Source organism: Marmota flaviventris, chromosome 17 (assembly GCF_047511675.1).
Source record: "Marmota flaviventris isolate mMarFla1 chromosome 17, mMarFla1.hap1, whole genome shotgun sequence".
Lineage (NCBI taxonomy): Eukaryota > Metazoa > Chordata > Mammalia > Rodentia > Sciuridae > Marmota > Marmota flaviventris.
In genome coordinates this window covers 36,240,722-36,265,319 of record NC_092514.1, presented here as the reverse complement: position 1 = coordinate 36,265,319, position 24,598 = coordinate 36,240,722, and the positions used below count along the sequence as shown (strand labels likewise).

The window sequence follows — 24,598 nt, the reverse complement described above, 5'->3', positions numbered from 1 at the left end:
AATGTAGACTCTTTTTTAAAAAATATTTATTGTTTATTCAGACATAATATCTTTATTTATTTATTTTTATATGGTGCTGAGGATCAAACCCAGTACCTCGCATGTGCTAGGCAAGCGTTCTACCGCTGAGCCACAACCCCAGCCCCTAGACTCTTTTTTAATATAGGGAAAAGGTTCAGTCATATTAAATGATCAATAAACTTATCTAGGTGCTAGTGATCCCTTTGCGCCCCCATATTGGGGATTACACCCAAGGCGCTTTGCCATTGAGCCACCCCACTCCCCCAGTCCTTTTTAATTTTAACAGGGTCTCACTGAATTGCTGAGATTATCCATGAACTTGTGATCCTCCTTCCTCAACCTTATGAGTTGCTGGGATTATAGGAATGTGCCACCACCCCTGGCCAGTATTTTATTTCTTGAGGGGAAAATATATACACACACACACACACACACACACACATATTTATATACGTGTGTGTGTGTGTGTACACAAACGCATTTAAAAGCTTTCTTTCTTTTTTTGGGGTACTGGGGATTGAAATCAGGGGCACTCAACCACTGAGCCATATCCGTAGCCCTATTTTGTATTTTATTTAGAGACAGGGTCTCACTGAGTTGCTTAGAAGCTGGCCTTGAACTCTTGATCTTCCTGCCTTAGCCTCCTGAACTGCTGGGATTATAGGCATGTGCCCTTGCACCTGGCTTAAAAGCTTTCTTTTAGCGATCCCATGTCCATTCTCAGTCTATACATATCTACTTTCTAAAGCTAGTAGTTGGTATGTTTTCTGTATACAATTTTATTGTGTTCTACACACACACACACACACACACTTTTCAAAGGAAATCATAGGTCTATATAGCATAGCTTTTTGTTTTTTAAAAATTTACAGCAGTGACCTAGCAGATATAGCCTCTTTTTTCTTGCTGCTTGCTGTACTAGAGATTGAATCTAGGACCTCATGTATGCTAAATGGGCACTCTACCACTGAGCTGCATCCCCAGCCTGCATGTACCCTCTTCATTCAACATTCTACTTGAGATTTGTCACTTATTTAACTTATGGTAATGTTTCATTGAATGACTATATCAGTTTATTTTTGCATTGCTGAATTAATGGACATTTAAGTTTGTTTCTAGTTTTTCACTGTTATAAATAGTGATGTATTAAATATCTTTAAGCTAGTCTTCTTGTATATTACCAAAGTATGTAATTTCTGGGTCTGGACTATTATAACCTTAACTACATTTACCCCACCAACTTGCTTTTCAAACTTTGTGTGCCAGTTTATACCTTGATCAGAACTGTCTGGCAGTACTTCATGGTATTCATCCTCACCAAAGTTGACATTATCATACTTAATTGTTTTTGTCTGTTTGATGTTTATGAAATAGTATCTTGTTATTCTTACCTAGTTTTACCTGTTTAATAGCTATTAAAAATTTCCCCTATTAAAAATGTCCATTTCTTAAAATATTGGTTTCTCAAGATGAATTCTTTTTGTGCTGAAGAAAAAGTAGATCAGAATGTTATTTTAACTTAGCAAATTATAAAGTCTACAAAAAATCAAATTTGAATGGAATATAAATTTTATGGTTTGGGAAATGCTCACATCTCTAAAATGTTTCATTCAGTATATACTAAGAATCCCTAAAGTCTTTTTGGTGTTTTTTTTAACAAATCAGCAGGGATCAGCAGCAAAAAAGAAAAGCAATCAGTGACAATCTAAAGAAATGTGAACTGCTACTTTCTTTCTAAGTAGTTTGCTGTATCTAGGGATCATAAAGCTGTTGGAAGACGACCTTTTGATAAGATGGCAACACTTCTTGCGTACTTGGGTCCTCCAGAGCACAAGCCTGTGGCAGATACACATTGGTCCAGCCTTAACCTTACCAGTTCAAAGTTTGAGGAATTTATGACAAGGTAAAATACAGCCTTAAAATAATGAGTACTTTCTTTTTGGTTGAGAAGCAAAGTTTGCCACCAGGCCACTTATAAAATAAGCTTTATTTTTGTTACAAAATTATCAGGAAAGATGTACACAGTTAATAACATTAATTCAACTTTTCTCTTATCCTATATATTATTGAAATATGTTTGCTGTGTTGTTTTATGTATTGGTTTTCTCATAAAGATAATAGTCCTATTAAATCATAGTTTATCATCTCACCTTGAAATGTTTCTGCATTTATTTTTATTTTTTAAACAAATGACAGTGGAATGCATTATAATTCATATTACATATATAGAATACAATTTTTTATATCTCTGGTTATATATAAAGTACATTCACACCAATTCATGTTTTCATTCATGTACTTTGGCAAATGATGTCCATCACATTCCACCATCATTGTTAACCCCCTGCCCCCTTCCCTTCCCTTCCCTTCCCCTCCCACCCCTCTGCCCTATCTAGAGTTCGTCTAATTCTCCCATGCTCCCTCTCCCTACCCCACTATGAATCAGTCTCTTTATATCATTGAAAACATTTGGCATTTGTTTTTTTGGGATTGGCTAACTTCACTTAGCATTATCTTCTCGAACTCCATCCATTTACATGCAAATGCCATGATTTTATTCTCTTTTATTACTGAGTAATATTCCATTGTGTATATATGCCACATTTTTTTTAATCCATTTACAGTTTAGCTATTGTGAATTGTGCTGCATTTAATAGTTATAAGGGTATATAGAAAACATTATTTTCACATTATAGTTAAGGAAAATGCAACTTAGTGTGAATAATTGATTGCCTACGATTCCATATTTAATTCATAGGTCATTGGATTTCAGGGGGTGGAGGAGAGGTCTTGGAATTGAACCCAGGGCTGGTTTACCACTGAGCTACATCCCCAATTCTTCTTATTTTTAATTTTGAGACAGGGTATTTTGTTGTTGCTCAGGGCCTCACTAAATTGTTGAAGCTGGCCTTGAATTTGGAATCCTCCTGCCTCAGCCTGGGATTACAGGCGTGCACCACCACACATGGCGCGTCTTTGGTTTCAATTACTGAACTCTTTTCTACCACACAAGATACATAGAAATACTAGTATTAGAAAAACATACAGTTGAGCTTCCCTAATTCAAAAAATCAAGATTTGAAATCTTCAAAATCTGAAAACTTTGCCAACATGATGCCACAAGTGGAAAATTTCACACCTAGCTTTATGTGACTTTGATAGTCATCAAAACGCAACTGCACTAAAAATATTTTCTAAAATTACCTTTAAGCTATGTGTATAAGGTGTATGTGAAATGTAAATGAGTTTTGTATTTATGTTTGGGTCTTATCCCCCAAGATAACTCTTGTTTGGAATATATGCAGATATTTCAGAAATTCAGAATCTGAAATGTGTTGAATAGGGATACTTAACCTATATAAAAAATAAAATATTTTAAATATACTTAGCTGAGAAGTTATTTTCTGAGCAAATTTCATGTACTTTGGAAAAGTACAGTCATTATACAGAAAAAAGAAATGGAGAATATGAAAGGGGTTAAGAGATGCAGAACATATAATTAGAAGGTCTACCATATATCTAGTTGGTTATTTCAGAAACCAAGCTTAGTGTGAGAATAAGCTTAGGTAATATTTGAAGAGGTAATGGGTGAGAATTTCTTGGGGTTCATGAAAGATATGAACCTTCACATTGGAGAAGAACACTGAATTATTAGTAGAATTTATAAAAATTAAGCCATATTTTTTCAGAAATGTATTTCAGTGTGCGTGGGAATTTAATATAAAAATGGCATTTAAAGTCAGGGACATTAGACTGGACTTTTGATAAATGGTATTGATGCAACTGAGTAATCATGTAGAAAAGGGTATTTATACCATTCATGAAGATAAGTTCCCATGAATCAAAAAAAAAAAAACATGAGCAAACAAAGGCCTTTCTCATCAGCTCAAAATTCATAAACCAGAAAAGAAAAGGTTGATAACCTAAACTCATAAAAAGCAAATAAATGAAAATTCAAGACTTCTTTCTGAACAAATGCCATAAACAAAAATAATTCTGTGGTTTAATATTCTTGTCCAATAGTTTTCTTAGAATAGTCCTAAAAGTGCATTTGTGATTCAGAAAGTAACCTTGAGATTTTTGATGCATGTTGCCAAATTGGCCTTAAGAAAGCCTGTTGTTTTTTAAATATTTTGTCCTTTTTACATTTCATCTGTGATTCAATTGTAGATATTTGAAAATACTCAGTAAACTGTATAAAGCCTCTGAATTGTTCTGTTCTTTTTTCTTTTAGGCATCAGGTACATGAAAAAGAAGAGTTCAAAGCTTTGAAAACATTAAGTATTTTCTACCAAGCTGGGACTTCCAAAGCTGGGAATCCTATTTTTTATTATATTGCACGGAGGTAAGAAATAATGTTTTAGTCTTTCTTAACAGAGTTTTTAAAATGACATCAAATGTAGAGAGATGATAAGTTTGATTTTTCCTGTTTGAATTAATAGGTCTCAGAGACAAGTAAGTCTACCTCAGATCAGAGTATATAGGCTGAGTAAACAGCTGTCCTCTCTTAATGTGTTGTTTATTAGGAATTGCTTTTCAGAGTATTGTTGCATACTGACTTCTCTTTCCTTCATTAGTTTTTAAATTGATGTACAGTGTGTTAATTATAAAGAATGAAAAATTGTAAATAATCTTTTGTTTTCAGGTATATTCTGATTTAATAGTATCTACAACATGATAATCAGGAACTTTTTTTCTTCAAGAAGAAATAAAACTTAAAAATTCTATTTCTGAGAACTTTTTGTAATATGAAGTGTAAGACTGTATCAGCGTGATTTAGAAAATAAATCAGAGGAGCTATGGGAAATCTGTAAAGATTTTTTCATGGCTAGCCTGGAAAATTGATTGTGTTTGTAGTGCTGTCTGCAGTCATGACTAGTTCCTAGAAACTGTTCTGGAAATACTGGGAACTCCTCTTTTCATGGTAGTTGTGGTGCTGCATTGCTTTCTTTGCCATCTGTCTTTTCTTTCTTGCCTCATTCTGCCTACCTTTTGATAACTGTAACATTATTTGGTTAGTTTTACTTTTTCATATTCAGCAGACCATAAATTCATGGCAGTTGAACCTTTGAGGCAGTATGATGTGAACACAGAGACCACTTACTTGAGAATCTCAAGGACTATGTTTATTCTTAGTTTTGCTATTTGTTTAGTTATAGGACTTAGTCTTCCTGAATTTCCTGAAATTAACAGAAATTGAGGAATTATGTCAGTGGACTTAATGATCGTGGGTGGCAAAATCTTGGCAGTTTTAGGAAATAAAGTTGAGAAATGGAGGGATGGAACAATTGGAACTTGTTTAGTTGGATAAATCAGATAGCAAGACCAAGATGTCCAAAGAATTGGGGAATTAGGGAACCAAAAAGTTATAAAAAATTGCCTTTTTCTTTGCCCCTTCTCTCTAACAACTTGAGTAACATCTGTTTAGCATTCCAAAGTCCTCTTTTCAACTCTCATCTCAGTTACTATTTCTAAATTGTCTAAGATAATTTTCTTTTGTACTGAAGATGAGCCTTATTTGTATTCCAGCCTCAACCTTTAATACTACTAGGATATTTTGACTTTACCTATTTTATGTAAATAATTAAAAAAACAACCATTGGTAAGGTAGATAGATGTGTGCCCCAACTCCCAATCCCTCTTGAATTCTTGTTGGTTTACAGGTAGCAAAGATTTCTAGTAAAGTTCAAAGCTGGGTTTTTTTCTTTTCAGGGAAGAAACTATAAGTTTGTGTTCCTTCTTTGTGGTGGTCAAGCAAAGGCTAAGGGCTGAAGAAAAGCAGGATGGGCCTTAGGCAGACCTCTCAGTGGGATTAAGTCAGCGGGTTCTCTATAGATATATTCTAGACATATATAACATGGGGTTTGAGATTACTAAGGTTTTCTAGCTCTGCAGCTTAATAACTGCATAATCTAAGGCAATTTAGTTTTCTAAAACTTTCCCTCATATTTTTAAAATTGAAGACATGTGCTTGTAACATTGTCTACCTCTCCTATATGGTTTCTTTGTGACCTATTAAGTTGTGTACAGAGTAAATTCGAGGTTTTCTTTTTATATAATTCTGCCAATTTCATATTTCAATCCTTTTTAAAAGTTTCTTATTTAGAACCTACAAGAGATCCTCCTGGTCCTCATTTTTACCTGGTGCAATGCCCCTCCATCCAGGACAAATGAGCACACAGTACATAGAGCAGACAAAGGCCCAGTTTCTCATTGTACAAATTTACAAGTAGTTAAGTTCATGCTTTTATGTAGTTTTGTTGAAGAGCAAAAACGTTTGACTTTGTTGATATTCCTGTATTTCTGTGGTTTAGACTATCGTGTATTAGGTGATTTTTTTTGGATTGTGGATTCTAATCTCAAAGATCAGACATTTCAGACTTTGATTACCCCTTCCTTTTCCCCATATAGAAAACCTACTTGTTTTAGATTCTTCCCTTTTTCTTTCATCTTTCTTATTATCACTCACTGGGTCTTGATTTTACCTATAAGATGCTGGCAAATCAATTGAGGTGTTTTAGTTAGGTTTTTGTTACTACACAGTTATTTTCTCAAGAAGATAGACCTCAAGAAAAGCATGAAGCAAAGTAGATCCAGCTATCAGTTCTGGAACCAACTTATGCATGTTGACTGTCTTGGCTTCCTGTTCAGCTCTACTGCATGACCCTCCTCTCTTCTATCCAACTCCTTTGTTATCTTAGTACTGCATACCTGAAATTCCAGGAAGAAAATGTGACTCAGCTAAAAAGTATCTTTGTTGGCAAAACTTTTCATGCTAGACATTGGCCGGCCAGTTGGTTTCTGGCTTTCCCTAAGCCAAGTACATGTTCCTGGTGTAGCAGTCATGTGATTAAAAATGTGACCACAAAGTGACACACTGATCTGGTACTGTCCCTAGGTTTGTGTTTTAATTTTTAAAAATTGGATCTTAATGTTCTCATATTGCTATTAAGTATTTTGGAAATGTATTTTGAAACTCAACTGCATTGCTGGGATTCTCAGTATCTCTTTCATATACTATTGCATTCTCTTCTGCCTCCCTAATCATCAGATGACTACTTCCAGGTCATCTTAACATTGCTCTGGAATTGTTTTCCAGTACAAATCTAATTTTGTCTTTTCCACTGACTTTGCATCTAATGACCAAATTCTGGAATTAGGCATAAAAGGATCTGCATAATTTGGCCTAATTTAATTTTCTGATCTTTTCCTGTTGTTCCCTTCTATATATTTATGCTTTTGCCTGTATTAATTGTATTATATTATTATTATCATTATTGATATTTAAATCTATTTGTTTTATTCAATATAACTGTTTGAAAAGAATTGTTTGTTATAGTTCAAGTATCATCCTGGGGTTTCATAAATTGACTTCCAGACCACTCATGTATAATCCAATCAAGCCTTTATTGAAGCACACTGGTGGCGACTGACCAGAACATAAAGCTGTTCCCCCTGATCAGCCCTGAACAATTGCAAGGGCATTCCCTGTAAGCCTGAAAACCACAAAAGGGACGTTTGGGGATCCAGCCAATGTAAGCAAGCCAAATTACAGAAGTGGGAGAGTGCAGTCAGGTGGTGGGGACGCTTAGCCAATCACAGTTAGCCCACTCACCCCAGATACAGAAACAGAGCCCCATTACCCTAGTTACAGAAACAGTGCCCCATTAGGTCATTCCGTGTTCTTAAAGGTTTCTATAGCAAAAGGAAAAGAACATCTTGCCCTGGTCATGACCCTTGTACTTGGCATGGTTGTTTTACAAAATAGAGTTACTAAACAAAATGGAGTCACTTTGGCTTGACTATCACAGTTGAATAAATATAAATATAGACCGTGGACTAGTGCAGTGTGTTATTAATTTTGCTTAAGTGACAATACAATTTAAATTTGTATAAACAAAAAAGGGACTTTATTTGCACATGTACATAAGATGATCAAGAGACTAGATGCACATCTGGGGAACATGCCTTCTCTAGTTCTTGACTCTCCTTTCTTCATGTGGTTTTATTCTCAAGAATCTCTTCCCCAGCTGCAGTCAGCAGTGGTTTATGTGCTCACCGCTTAACAACCCCAATGGAAAAATACCTCTTTCCCAGTAATTTCAGCAAAAGTAGTTGGTTTTATGGCCTGACTTGAGTCCCTGAGGCGATCACTAGGCAAGAGGGATAGAATTTCTTGGTTATCTAGGCCTGGATCATGTGCTCATTTCTAGAGTTCAGTGGTGAAACCAGCCAGACCTGAATTGCATGAACGGAAAGGCAAGTGTGAGAGCAGGGTTTCACAAAAGAAAATTGGATTGCTGATACCAAAAGGGGTTAAATGGATGCTGGGAAAGCATCCATTTTGCAGTTCTCTACATGCAGCTTTAAGAAGACCCAGAAAGACACTGCGGTAGAGAACTTACCTAGCATGTGTAAGGTACTGTGTTCTATTCTCAGCACCACATATAAGTATTCATTGACAACTAAAAAAATATATATGTGTTAGAAAAAAAAAAAAAAAAGAACCAGAAAGATGACTCCGTCACTTAATAAGGTACGAGTACTGTGAATGAATGTGTATGCAAGTACATGTAAATGTGTATGTATGAACTGAAAAATATGTGAAACTATTCACATCAGACTGGGGGTATTGCTTAGTGGTAGAGCGAATACTTAACATGGGTCTGGGTTCATTCTCCAGCAATATACACAGGCGCGCGTGCACACACACATGCTTTGATGTTACTTATCTCGGGAGTGAATATGCTTGGAGAAGGTAAGGGGCCAATTATATTTCTGTTGCATGTCTATATTTTTTCACTTGTTGCCAGGAGCGCATATTATTTTTGTAAGAATAATTTAAAATATAAAATCTAAAAGTTAGAATGAAGAGTTTTCCTCTTTGGAATGTTATGGTACTTGGCAATTACTTTTTGATGATATTAATAATGATAATAGCTAACATTACTGAGTGCTTTCTTTGCATTAGATAAACTGTGCATGCTATATAATTTATCGCTTTGTTCTTACAATAAATGACCTTCAGTAGTGTTAACAGTAATTGACATGTGTATAAATTGAAACCCAAACCACCTATCAAAATAATCTGAAAAATTAAATAGATCCCTACACTCCACCCTGGGCTGAGGAGCAAATCCTATGTATTCAATAGGCACCTCTCATGACTCATTTATAGTCAGTTTACTATTGAAGCTTGCTTGGGAATCCTGCTGGGTCACACATTTAAACCCTGGTAGCACAGCTAGTAAAAGTCAGAATTGGGTTCTAAATCCAAACCAAAACTTGTAACAATTGGACTATTAATAACATGGTTATTACTGTTTTATACTGTTTTGGGGTTTAAATTAATCTTTGTAGATGGGCATGAAAATCTAAACATTTCTGTGGAGAAAATGAATTTTGGATCCTAAGTATCTGATTTACAAATGGTCTTTTGAAACACAAGACAAGGGTTTACTCAAAATAAGATAATTTTAAAATTGAATCATTAGCAGAGTTGGCATGCTTTTTTACTGGATGACATATTACTAATACACATTCACAAAATAATGATGTTGTTTTAAAGTATTGTTTTAGTTGTTGATGGACCTTTATTTATTAATCTATATGTGGTACTGAGAATCAAACCCAGTATCTCACACATGCTAGGCAAGCACTCTACAACTGAGCCACAACCTCAACCCAGTAAAGGACTGTTGTTTTTGTAAAGGACTGTTATTTCTCATTACCAGCTTAGCACTTTTTGATCTACTTTTTAAAAAACTAGGCAATACATACAACAGCTTGCTTCAAACCACTCCTATCCCTTATCCTCTATATCCCCAATCCTCTTTGGTTAAATACCACCTACATAGTTTTTTCTCTTATACCTTTAATATAAACATCTGAGTTTCAATTGAATTTTGCAAACATTTAAAAGACAAATGTGGTATTTTGCATATTTTGGCATTTAATAAGGAAGTAAGTACATACTTTTTTATAAGGACGGAAACTATCATATAATGTTTAAACTTATATAGTTAAAATCTGCAAACAACCAAACCATACCAGGATAATGATAATTTCTTAAATAGTAAGTTGAAATAAATTTTATTTTCCTAGTGTGCTTATCATTCAGCAGATAATAAGGAACCAAGATAAAAATGTAGGCTGTTCAACAGGTTCACTTCAGCCTGAATACACACAAAATAGTAAAAAGCCTACATAGGAAAGAAAGTGAATGTTGAGCATTGCATTGAGTATTGTGCTACCATTTATTACATTCATTGTCGGCTGAGTTGTAACTGTCTTTGGGGTTATTGCTGATGTTTGGTTTGTTTTGGGATTTGGGGTCATCTTGGAACTCGAGATCATCTTGGAACTCGGGATCATCTTGGAACTCGGGGTCATCTTGGAACTCGGGGTCATCTTGGAACTCGGGGTCATCTTGGAACTCGGGATCATCTTGGAACTCTGAGTCATCTTGGAACTCTGAGTCATCTTGGGATTCTTGATATCTGGACTTCTCATAGGATTATGCTTGGTCCCAAGACTTTGGTTTGTCTTGGGGTTTGGGCTCATGCTGGAATTCGGGCTCATAGAAACTGAGGTCGTAGATGTTGAAACTGTTCCCGTAATGTGAATAAACACGAGGAGCAGGCTGGTGATGAGTGCCTTGAACATCATTTTTGTCTGCTTTAAAATAATTATATAAATTTCATCTATGTCTTAGACAACAAATAGACAAGCATATATCCTTGATTGTGTTTATTTAGTACATTCATGTTATGCCAGTATGCTTTTACACTGTTAGTGAGCAAATGAAAAGCTTTCCTTCTCAACATCTGCTGACATAAGCCCATTTTCTATCTAGGGTCACCACTTAAGGCATAAACAATCTAGAGTAAAGAGGGCTTAATTCAGTTTTCCTTTTTTAATAAAAGGGAAGATAAATTAAACACTATATATCTGGTATAAGTATGGGTACTTCCTTTCAGATTAATATATATAGTAGAGTAAGGGCCAAAGAATGATAGACAGTTTCTGAGTGTAAAGTAGCAAAATGAATAATGAAATAAATGTTGACTTTTTTTTTTTTCTTTCTTTAGACTTCTGTTGGCTTTTATTCCAACAATTTAAGGTTTAATTCCAACAATTTAAGGTTTAAGCTTAGGTCACAATTAGGGTATTCATTCTAAATGTTTACACCCAACACTAAAAGAGGATTTCTCCCAGTGCTTGGGATGTCCTTCGTTTTTTCCCTTTAAAAAAAAAAAAAGTAGTTTCTGGAGAATTTCATAGCTTTTAAGATAAAAGGAAACTTAGAATTGATCAAAATCAATTCCTTTTTTATTCAAATGAGCTCACACAAGAGGAATAACTTGCCTGAGTATACCAGAGCTAGAACTTGAGTCTTAGTTCAGTGTTTTTTAGTGGTTGTGGACTGTGAAGACATAGTAGATTCTATACCAAAAGTTTAATGCAAACCATTTTTAAAGTAAGGATAATTTTCTTTTATCCTGTATTTAAATCTAATGGCTTACTAATATATAGCCCATTCTGGATATGATTATTATAATTTTTTAAACTTAAAATTTAAACTTTTATTTTAGAAATTTAATATATACTAAAAGTTATATTTGCCTCTAATAAATAATCGAGAAAAATGTCAAATTAATATTACCTTTTGATTTTTTTGTTTTGCTTTGTTTTCGAAGGTTGAGAAGTCAGCCTTTCTCTGGTATCCTGGAGAATCTGATTCTGATGGGGATTTCTAACTCACTACATGCTATTTAAATATACTTAATGAGCAAGTCACATGTTTGAAACTTGACCTGCTATTTGCTGTTTGGAAGTATCCAACTGAGAATTTTCCAAATAACTGGTGTAAATAGGTAGACTTTAACAGAGATTAAGGCATTCAAATAAAGTCTTTTACAATCTGTTCATTTAGTTAAAGAACCTAGTGAATACCATGTTGTTATTCCTCTTATCTGTGTATATACATTAATGAATTTCTTCACTGGATTGACTCTAAATACATGAATACACTCTTGTGGGTATGAGTAGCGTGATTTAAAATCAAATAAGAATGTTCAAGATAGATGTCTTTTTTTTTTTTTTTTCCTGTCAGGCATCTGGGTGTATGTTTATAGGATAGTTTCTAGTTATGAATATTTTGAAGTTTAAAAAAATAATTTAAGAATTATTGGGATACATTCCAGTAATTTAATTTTGGGTAAATAAAGTAGTCTTGTTTATTTGTTTGTTTTGTTTTAGTTATAGGTGGACACAATACCTTTGTTTTATTTTTATGTGGTGCTGAGGATCGAACCCAGTGCCCTGCATGTGCTAGGCGAGTGCTCTACCACTGAGCCTCAACTCCAGCCCCAAATAAAGTAGTCTTAAGAAGTTAAACTGTATTTCTATGAGACTTAAACTAAGAATTGCATATGATTTTATAAAGTTGTGTATGTGTTTGTATTAAATCACCAAACCACTTGCCTTGAAGACGTTAAGGAAATTCTTTACAGGAATTTTGTGTTTTGATTAGTTCTTTTCCTTGATAACAGTGTATAAGGAAGTTGGTTGTGTTGTGTTCATGTTTTCATCATACTGGCTAACACTTTTTAAGTATTATAGGGCTGTGAACAATAGTGTTGGCATACAAGGAAATTGCTTTATAAATGGCAAAAGTACAAGTCAATACATGTTCCTCACTTGTTTTACTTTGCTGTAAATTTTTTTTTTCTTGTGAATGAATAGAACAACTGCCTGCTAAATCTTAATTTATATGGTACATGTAATAAGTTTACTTAACTGGAGGTTAGTGTGCTCAGACCTAAGAAGTAAACAAAAGAAGCCTCTTGGCAACCAGAGTAAATATTAAAATTAGACTTCTAAGATAATGCTCAGGAGTTTGATACTGTGCTTTCTCCACCTACTTGGTCATTCTTGCTTTGGGGACATACATAGTTGATAATAGTAATATTTTTGCCCAGAGCTGACTGTCAGCATGACTTATTTTGCTAATTCTGATCTTTTGAGTACTAAACTTACACAATACTTTATTGTGCTTCAAAAACTTCATACTCGCTTTATGTAAAATTCAGTATTTTCTCCTTCCTACTCTTGGATCCAGATGTGTTCTCATAATCTCTTAACCACATCATCACCTAGCCAAATAACTCTCCAGCCTTTGATTTCTCATTATCTTCTCATTCTTATTGATCTTAAGCTTCCTGGACATTTTGATGATGAATAAATAACATTTTAATATCTGAACATTCCAGCACTCAGATATTCCCAAACAAAAATCATTTGCCATTGTTCAAGCCTTTAAAGACTTCCTTTTTGTGTGTGTGCAGCCTCCCTCATCTTCCCAAAGTACTTTTCTTCCTTGTTCAAAACTGTAACTCTAGGTTTAATTCTGATGTCAGTACCTTTTATGTGAGCCTTCCCTAATTGTACACTTCAGAATCAGTCATAGTAGGCTTTTATACTTAGCATTACCTACTCAAGCTCATGCAGGATAGACATCAAATACAGCTAACAGAGAGGTGGAAAGAATCATTTGTTGCATTGATTAGTATAGCAGGGTGGCTACCCCAAAGGCAGAGTAGCCAGGCAGCAAAGTAACCACTCCATAGACAGAGTGGCAAGGAAGTCAAAGGGCAAACAATATTATACAGTTGTGGACCAGAAATTTGCATATTTATATGAATGTGTATATTTATGTTTATAAATATATAAATTTATAATATATAAGTTGCATATTTATATATGTAGCAATATTTATGATTGTGTTGTAATCTTAGCACTTCTGTGCTATTTTGCATACGATGTAAAATATGTCCAAAATTGTGTCACTCCACCCCCACTCTCCCAATATATTTTAATGGAAAAATCCATTTAAGTACAGTTTCATTCAAGAGGTTATGGTCCAAATTGCTTGCATTAGTTTTTATGTTTTCTTCTTGTTTGTCTTGAACAGTGGATAATTGGGGGAGGCCTTTTATTTTTACTTTTTATCTTAAGCATAAAGTATGCAGTGCTTTTTCTTTTAACAGTCTCCAACTTTAACTTTGTATTTCTTGTTCCTGCCACTTATCTTAAAGATAGAATAAGTAGTGCCTTTCTGTTGACTGTCACCAACTTTTAGTCCTATATTACTGCCTTACACAGAGTCTGTTTTTTACTATTAAAGGTATTTTAAATTTTTTTTTACCGTATTCTGACTTGTATTCCTCTATCTTCTAGCATAGTGAATGCTTATAAAGATTAGGATACAATAAATATTGGAGTCGATTGAAAAAATTTCTTCATGTCTGAGGACCGATATAATTAATAATGTCTACAGTAATAAGAGACATTTGGTCATTTGTGGTTTTTCCCTGCATCTTAAACATAAATTTGCAAGTTGTAGACTTGAATTTAAAAATTCTGTCTATACTTTCTGTCTCCTGTTTTGTGGATCATATACACATTCATAATCCCTTATCTGTAATTCTGGAATCCCAGATCCCCTGGAAACTTAAAAGTTTTTTAAAAAAAAGTTTGGCACTAAAATTTATTTGGAACATTTTATACTTGCATTGGTGTGAGGTTTTTTTTTCTTTATTCCTATAATCTTAGTATACTTAGTGTTAATATTAATGTTTCTCTGCAGAAACATTATGTTGATTTTGAGATGCTGTTCCAGTTTCCACTGGAATTGTATATACTGCATAATAAGGCATATCTGGACTTATCTTTCTGGGCACATCACTGTACTCCTAGCATCCTTGTAGTTAGGTAGTATTTGTGCAGCAAATAAATGTAGGTTCCAGTGATATATATCATTTCAGGCCTGGTGTCTAACCTCATACCAATCCTCCATTCTTGCTTTCCTCAATGAATGTCTATTAGAAACACAAGATTCAGTGGAAGGCATCTCCAGGCCCCTATAAGACAGTAGAACTACCAGGTGATATGATGTAGGTGAAAAATAAAACTTTTATTGTCTTAGCCAGTGATATTTTGGGGTTATTTGTGACAGAAATTAGTCTGTGATGACTAATATAACTGAGTGCTGGGTAACTTGCCTTTGCCTTTCTACATTCACTCTGTTTTTCAGAGGCTGGCCTCTTTGGAGGACATTGTTGGGCTTCTCTTTTCTCTGCATTCCAATTGGCCATTAGGGAATATAAGCAGGGTATTGGAGGGAAGAAAGAAAAGTTGGGGTATGTATTCTCTTGGCTCCCTTCCTGCAGGGTCCTCTCTGCTGCTTGCATCTCTCTATGAGGATTTTGGGTTTTGTTGGGTAATCGTTTCTATGTCTGCGTTCTGGTAATTGCTCACTCTTAACCTCTACTTCAGGTATAGTATCTCACTATATTTTGTAGTTTCCTTAAACCGTGTCTTCTTTATACATAATCTCTTATGTCCCAATTTGAATGTGCTTCCTGTTTCCTACTAAAATCCTAACTGCTTTAACCCTTCCTAAATCTGAACAAGTCTAAATACAGAAATACATTTTGCTTCAAAGGGTACCTTCAAATAAGGGGTTGTAGGTCCATACCAAGTTTGTAGATTTATAGTATTAATTGTAATATTTTTATGGCATGTATTAGACTTTTAATGTTTGAAATGAATTTATGTATGCATACTTTTCTAAAGGCAGTTCAGGTTTCAGGATTAAAAATTTTATCATACTAAAAATGGATTTTTGCCTATATTTTAAATTAGAACATTCAAAGCATTATAGTATTATATAGCACTGAAAAGTGACTTTAAATGTGGATATAACCAGTGAAAAATGACTTGATTTTTAAAAGATACTTTCTTTTTGTTCCTCTCTCTTGGATAATGGTATCCCCATCTCCCCTGAGGTTTAAATAGAAACCTGCCTTTACCTGCTCTTACCAGATACATCTCGTAAGTCATTAAGTCTTGTTGATTTGCTTCAGAAATTTTTTATTTTTTACCCTCATACTACAGACTCAGTAGTGTTTTTATTGTTGTTGTTAAATTCTTTTATTTAAATATGCCTTTATTTTATTTATTTATTTTTATGTGGTGCTGAGGATCGAACCCAACCCCAGCACCCCCAGACTCAGTAGTTTTGTTCATTGAGTAAGATGGAATTGATAAACTTGTTTGTGAAGGACCAGATAGTGTGAGAACCATTTTTAGCTTGCAGGATAGTGCTAATGGACTGTGTAGTTTGCTGACCTATGGCCTAGGCTTTTGTCGTATACCCTCCAACTTCCACATTTTTTCCCAGAATGATCTGTCTATAATATGGGCATAGCACTTTCAGGTAGATCTTTTATGTACTCTTGTTATATTTAAGGCATTTATATACCACTTTTAACATTTTTGTCATTTCTTCATAACCGCCTATGCTATTACATTCTCCAAATTTTTATTTGACTGTTTTCTTTAAAAGAAAATTTGTACTATAAATGGAAAGTATATTGATTCCATAACTAGAAATCCAGTAAACAACAAGTAACAGTAAAAAGAAATGTACAACTAGCAAATGCCTTTCTTTCTTTTGTATTGGGGATTGAACCCAGGGGTGCCTAACCACTGAGTCACATCCCCAGCCCTTTTTTATATTTTATTTAGAGACCAGGTTTCACTGAGTTGATTAGGGCCTTTATAAGTTGCTGAGGCTGGCTTTGAACTCTCCATCCTCCTGCCTCAGCTTTCTGTGCCTGGGATTATAGGCATGCACCAACACGCCCAGCCCCAACTCTTTTTAAAACAGGATCTTGCTAAGTTACTTAAGGCCTCACTAAGTTGCTGAGGTTGGCCTCAAACTTGTGATCCTCCTGCCCCAGCTTCCTGAGCTGCTCGAAATCCAGGCATGTGCCACCATGCCTGGCAAATGCCTATTTCATATACCACCAAATCATATATGTATCATATTTCAAAAAACCTGTGGTGTGGCTGGGTGTAGTGGTGTGCACTTATAATCCCAGTGATTTGGGAGGTTGATACCCTGTCTCAAAAAATAAAAAGGTCTGGAGATGCAACTCAGTAGTAGAGTGCCCCTGGGCTCAATCTCCAGTTCCAAAAACACAAAAACAAAACTCTTGTTTATAAGATAAACCTTTTGTTCCTTAGCATCTCATACAAGTCTCATACTGCTCACTTTACTTGCAAGATTGCTCAGCTAAAGCAAAAGATTCAAGTCATTCTGGTAAGAGGCTGGATGCTGGCCTTACATTCTGGAAATCTGATGGTGCTGGTCCTAAGTAAACATATTTGAGCTTGGACTATTCTCAGGAAAGTACATTGATGATATACCGCAGAGGGTATCATCAGAGCAGATACTAAGAAGACTCTAGGGGTTGGCAAAGCTGCAGAGGCAGCCCACTATATTGATCGAAAAAGTTTTAAAACCATTTGTTTCAATTGGTCACTTAAATTGAATAATAGAAGCTGGGTTAACCATCATAGAATATAAGAACATCTGTTAGAGGGATGCTCCAGATTTGATACCATATGCCTCACATTATGCACTGGCTATGCTGACCATCTTATCATTGCCCTCCTCTGCCATGCCCTGCCATCCTGCCATGCATCCTTCAACTTCTACTTTTTTTTTTAATACTGAACCAAGGAGCACATTACTACTGAGCTAAGTCCCCAGCCCTGCCCCCGCCCCTTTATTTTGTTTTTGTTTTTTAGAGGCAGGTTCTTGCATAGTTGCTTAAGGCCTCACTGTGTTGCTGGGCTGGTTTTGAACTTGTGATACTCCTGCCTCAGCCTCCTGAACCACTGGGATTGTAGGGGTGCACCACCACACCTGGCTCAACTTCTACTTTTGATTAAAGATCTGACTCCCTCTCCTCTGGAGGTTTTTTTTAAAAGTTTTATTTAGATATAATTCACAAATCATACAATTCACCCCTTTAATAAACATATACAATGTAGTGATTTTTTAACATTTCAGAGTTGTGTATTTATCACCACTAACTTTAAATGTTTTCATTATTCCCCAAATAAACCCTATAATCATTTGCAGTTTCTCCCCTTTCATCCCCCTCCCCAACACCTGGCAATTAGTAATTACTTTCTATGGATTACATGTTCAGATATTTCATATAAATGGAATCACACAATGTGTGCTGTTTTGTGACTTGCTTCTTTTACTTTATATAAAATGTTTTCAGTGTCCACCTGTCATTTATAAGAACTTTATTTACACACACACACACACACACTAGTAGTAGATGGACACAATACCTTCATTTTGTTTATTTATTTTTATGTGGTGCTGAGGATTGAACTCTGTGGCTTACATGTACAAGGCGAGCACTCTACTGCTGAGCTCCAGCCCCAGAACTTCCATTTTTTTTTATAGCTCAGTAATATTCCACTGTATGGGTATACCACATTTTATTTGTCTATTCATCTTTCTCTTGCAATTGCTTCCATATTTTGGCTATTATGAATAGTGCTACTATAAATATTTGTGTATTAATTTCTATGTGAACCTATATTTTCATTTTTTTAGATGTATCTAAGAGGGGAATTTCTGGGACATATAGTAATTCAAAGTTTTACCTCTAAAGAACTATCACGCTGTTTTCTAAAGTGGTCATGTCTGTACTTTCACAATGGCAGTATAAAAGTTTTTCCACATATAAAAGTTTCTTCACATCTAAAAGTTTCTCCACATCTAATTTCTCTACATCCTTACCCAATACTTGGTATTAGATCTATGTAGACAAATTTTGATTAAATCCCTCCTCTACTAAACCAGAGTAAGTTTATTGGTTTTTTGATACCTCGGATTGAACCCAGGGGTGCTTAACCACTAAGCCACATCCTCAGCCCTTTTTATTTTTTATTTTGAGACAGGGTCTTGCTAAGTTGCTGAGTCCGACTTTGAACTCTAGATCCTCCTGCCTCAGCCTCCCAAGCTGTGAGGATTATAGGTGTGAACCACCATTAATTAGTAAATAACATGGCCACATTCAAATATATTTTTTCTGTTTACACATTGGACTTTTAGCTCCTAGATCTTACATGCCTTTATCTGGGTACACAGAAAATCTAGCAGAATATATGTGGCATTTCATACAACATTTAATAAATGAATCTAGGTTTAAATTATTATTGTATTTGTAAACATTCATTGATAGGATTAAAAGTAAATTTTTTTATAGAAGCTAATTACCAGTTTTAATTATAGACACAGATGATTGTAGTTTGAATAAAGGATACTGGATTTCATTCTAGTGATTAGAATTGAGCCAAAAGATTTATTGAATGGCTTTGTTTTCTGTGATTCTTGGTTTACATAAAGAAGTACAGTAGCTTTGGGTGTTAATGAAACAAGGCTTTGCTTTGTTAAACAAAGATGATTTAGTGTTTGTTACATACTAAAGAATCAAGGATTATGACTGGACACATACAAAAAAAGATGGTTAGTGATTGCAGTCCATCTACTGCTTTATAAAAACAGAGCTGGGGATTGAACTCAGGGGCACTCAACCACTGAGCCACATCCGCAGCCCAATTTTATATTTTATTTAGAGACAGGGTTTCACTGAGTTGCTTAGCGCCTCACTGTTGCTGGGGCTGGCTTTGAATTTGGGATCTACCTGTTGCCTCTGGAGCTGCCAGGGTTACAGACATGCACCACCACTCCCCAAAACAGTTATTTTTTTGAACCAACTGTGGTTCACCTCTTTTAGGTAAGTATGTAATCCTTAAAAGAAAATAATCCTGAGAGATATCTACAAGGCTTGATTATTTTAAACATCTGGAAAACTTCTAAAATAAGCATGTAAGAATAAATACATCCGGGCTGGGGTTGTGGCTCAGCAGTAGAGAGCTAGCCTAGTATGTGCAAGGCCCTAGGTTCGATCCTCAGCACCACATAAAAATAAATGAATGAATGAATAAATAAATAAATAAAGTTGTTGTGTCCAACTGCAACTAAAAAATTAAATATTAAAATAAAGAATAAATACATCCAAATGAATGTTATTTCCTACAGAATAGTCACAGGGGGAGGCGATATACTTACTTCAAACCATGCTATCTTTCAGTACATCATTTTAGAGAAATAATGTTTTGGAAGTGCTGCCAAAGTCTGAAGCACATTATTTTAGAATGTGGTAAGAAAATTTTCAAAGTTGAAAGCATTTTGGTAAACAAAACACCAAGTTTAGTAATACTGTTTCTTTGTTTTGGTTTGATTTGGTTTTCATGTGGAAGGTTTTTGTTTTGTTTTGGTTTTATGCAGTATTGTAGGGAATTGATAAGACTCTCTACCACTGAGCTACATCCCCAGCCTTTTTAAATTTTGAAACAAGGTCTTGGTAAATTGCTGAAGCTGGCTTCAAATTTGTGATCCTCCTGCCTCAGCCTTGATAGTTGCTGGGATTACAGGCATGCACCACCATACCCTGCTTAAAATGAGGGATTTTTCTTGGTGTAATTACAAACTGGTTCTGAGTGGTATTTGAAAAAGGCCCCAGAACATTTTCAGTAATGCTGATATTATTGAAATAAAAATATGACTAGTCACCATGATTTCTTTGACAAACTAGTAAGCAGTTTAGGAGTATTATTATTTATGTTCAAAGTTAAAGTCAATTTACAGTCATCTTATAGTTAATACATGAATATAGATATTTTACTAGTTTCAAGTGACTCCTTGATTCTTTGATTTAATGTAACTTTTTTGTTTTGTGGTACTGGGAATTGAACCCAAGGCTCACACATATTAAACAAGTACTCTACCATTGAGTCACATCCCCAGACTTTCAATTAATTTGGATATGTCTTACAGAAACTTGGGCTTTCAAATGTCTCTAAGTTTATATCTAATAATCTGCAGCTTTCTTATAGAATTTACAGTCAGAACAAAAGACTCATAGTATTTCATGAAAGTATGACATTAAGCAAGAGGGATTTGATGTGATCATAGTAGAAAAGCCATACTTGTTGAAATATCCTATAAAATAGATGAAATTATTTTTAGACAGTTATTTGCTTTCTTTATTTGTCATTGGTATGAGGAAATACAACGGAATAGATAAAGTCTAAGTAATAAAATGGGTAGATGCCTGTGGCTATGTGCCAGATACTCTTAATACTATATAACATCTCAGATATGATAATGGTAGCTGAGGCTTTGGTTAGCAGTTGAGGGCTTTTTCAGTGGTTACTATGGTATATGGCATCCTTTTCCCCCTTACATGCTTTTGGGTTTTTTCCTCTTTCTTTCTTGATGAAAAGCCATTAAATCTTTGTTTCTTTTCTGTCGAGGCAAGCATTTAACAGACGTTTAAACTCCCTCAGTCGCAGAGTTCACTCAGTTTGTTTAAACTGTAATGTGACTATGGGCAACCAGAGTACACAAAGTGGAAAAGCTATGTTTCCTGGTATGAGTATTTCATCAGATTAATTGATCCTTGGCCTTGTAATATTCATGCAAATATTCAAATATCTTATTTTTTATTGTTAACAAATCATATTTGTCATGGGGTAAATAAATAACAGATCTTTTAAATAAAAAGTCAGTTATTTGAAGCACAATTCAAGAGGGCAGATACATGGGAAATTGTATCATATGGGTTCAGTCATTTAAAAATATATATATTAATTGTAGATGGACACAATACAATACCTTTGTTTTATTTATTTATTTTTATGTGATATCAAGGATTGAACCCAGTGCCTCACGCATGCTAGGCAAGCACTCTACCACTGAGCCACAATCCCAGCCCTGGTTCAGTCATTTTTGTTTCTACTCTTGTTAAGTATCCAAGAATCTCTTATACAGGGAACAGTAGTAATCATTAAAATGTTTATGGAGCAATAGTAGAATGAATATGACATTATTACCCTATGTACATATGACTACATGACCTGTGTGATTCTGCATCATGTACCACCAGAAGAATGAGAAATTATATTCCACTTATGTTGTGTCAAAATGAATTCTACTGTCATGTATAACTAATTAGAACAAATTTTATATGATTTAATCTACTTCTTAAAACACCATGGCATATATTTTTAAATATATATACACGTGTGTGTGTGTGTATGTGTGTGTGTGTGTGTTAATCAAAAGACACAGTCACTTATGAGATTATAACACAGAATATAGGTTATAAAGTGCTTTTTTTGGTACTAGGGATTGAACTCAGGGGCACTCAATCACTGAGCCACATCCCCAGCCCTATTTTATATTTTATTTATAGACAGGGTCTCACTGAGTTGCTTAGTGCCTCGCTATTGCTGAAGCTGGTTTTGAACTTGGGATCTTCCTGTCTCAGCTTCTGGAGCTGTTGGGATTAAAGTTATGTGCCACCGCGCCTATAAAACTTTTTGTCATGTTGTTTCTATTAAACCACAATGCTCTTTGTGTTTAGAATGTATTTTGAACAGACAAGAACCAAGCAATATGTGTGTTTCATTTTCATACTTCAAGCTCATCAGTAACTTTGAGTAAATTCAGAATCTCAGGCCAGGAATTCTAAGTAGGGATAAATGGGTGTATTTATCTTATGTATCTCCCTTAGTTCTTAAATATATTTAATGGTCTGGGGGCTGTTGAACCAAAATGGCATGTTTTAAAGTTGAGCTTCTTAAAAACCTCATTTGTCACAGTTTTCAAAGTGTGAAACAAACTAACCTGCTTAACACATTATTAACACGTTGAAGTAATATGTTTTTACTTCCCTGACTGACTTCCCTTGGACAATTTACGGTACTGAATTGTTCACAAGTCATCAGGCTTAATAATTATTAATTATTAATTCTCTGAGATTGTTTCAAGCATAACTCTCCACTGCTCATGGCTTCTTATTTGACAAATAGTAGCTTACCCAATCCCTCATTCTTTTATTTAATCTCTTTCTCAGGACTTTGATGCTAAAACTGACCCTAGAATAAGGACTTGGAGGTTTGACTTTGTCTGTCTTCATTAGGTTATTGTTAAGTCTACTAGTCACATCTTTGATTTATGTTTTTTCATTCTGTTTTTATTTATAAGCTCAGATAAAGCCCGTCAAAAAAAGAAACTTGGGAGGGAGCGATAGATAAGCTAAAATTAAAATGATGAATATTGGTAAGAAGAGGGAAAAGAGTGTAGCACATAGGACGTGCAGAATCTCAGAAACCCTGGTGGCAAGGGAGAGCATAGTAAATTGATAGATAGAAATAAGTTTTGCTTTTTTGAACTATAGAATGTGCGGGGACTGGTATTTAAAAAAAATTAAAATAGTATCATTAAAGGAAGCTAGGGTCTAGTCATAAAGTAAGCCATCATCTGAGATAGGGAAAATTATTGAAGATTTGGTTTGTTGCTGTTTATAAGAACTTGTCTGGTAAGATTTGTTGGGGAAGGATTCCTGCCTGCAATTGGCCATGTAGAGCTAAATTAAGCTAATATAGTAATATAGTATGTGTGTGCTTTGAAGAATTTTGTTTGTGCCTTTGTATTTCTGATTTTTTTTTTAGTGACTCTTTGTATTTCTCGTCTTTAAACTTCTAGTTGTTTGACCATACCTACCTGTTCACACATTATCTAGCCCCTTTGCATTTCTCTCTTTTTCCTACTCATCCTAGATCCCTTGGACAGATTCTCCCAATAGTTCTTTTTCTTAGATCCATTCCATTTTTCCAGGACAAAGCAGGTAATAAGACATACTTAATATACTATGTTTCCTTTTTGGTATATATATTTTTTATTTTTCCTCATTTTTATTAGTACATTATAGTTGTACATAATGGAGGGATTTATTGTTACATATTCATACATGCAGACTGTATAACAATATAATTGGCCAATATCACTCTCCAACACTTTCCCCCTACCTCCCTGGTTATATTTCTTTTTTTTTTTTTTTTTTTAAGAGAGAGGAGAGGGGGAGAGAGAGAGAGAGAGAGAGAGAGAGAGAGAGAGAGAATTTTTAAATATTTATTTTCTTTTTGGCGGACACAACCTCTTTGTTTTTATGTGGTGCTGAGGATCGAATCTGGGCCGCACGCATGCCAGGCGAGCGCGCTACCGCTTGAGCCACATCCCCAGCCCTGGTTATATTTCTTCTAGTTGTTTTCTTTTTCCTTCCTCCACCGACATTGATTCTAGGTGTGCTCTACCACAAATTCAAAATTGGAAAATAGTCCAATTTAATGCTCGTTTTATTTATTTATTTTGGTACTGGGGATTTAACCCAGAGGTGCATCCTGGGTTTAAGACAGACACACCAAGTCAAACCTCCACTGAGGTACATCCCCAGCCTTTTTCATTTTTTCTTTTGAGTCAGGATCTCACTAAGGCTGAGGCTGACCTTGAACTTGTGATCCTACAGTCTTAGCCTCCTAAGTCCCTGGGATTATAGGCATGCACCACCACTCCTGGCTCTTTTTGTTTTTTGATTTTGAGGCAGGATCTCAGTATATTGCTGAGGCTTAAGTTGCTGAGCTTGCCATTCTCCTTCCTCAGTTGCTTGAGTAGCTGGAATTACAGGCATGTACTATGGTGCTTAGCTTCTTTTATTGTTTTCATAAAGTTATATAGCTTGCGTGTTTATAGCGTATAATTTTTGCTTATCTAATATTTGCAGTTTCCACA

General features: G+C 35.0%; 1 protein-coding gene across 4 annotated transcripts in view; it reads left to right on the top strand.

Moving 5' to 3' along the window:
• Nf1 (neurofibromin 1) overlaps nucleotides 1-24,598 on the top strand; it is a 252,748-nt gene that overhangs the window by 147,166 nt on the left and 80,984 nt on the right. For all 4 annotated transcript variants that reach the window (XM_027923915.2, XM_071603262.1, XM_071603261.1 and 1 more), the window contains 2 exons: nucleotides 1,778-1,924; nucleotides 4,256-4,366. In XM_027923915.2, the coding sequence (XP_027779716.1) occupies nucleotides 1,778-1,924; nucleotides 4,256-4,366 (258 nt within the window). The remainder of the gene's footprint in view (nucleotides 1-1,777; nucleotides 1,925-4,255; nucleotides 4,367-24,598) is intronic.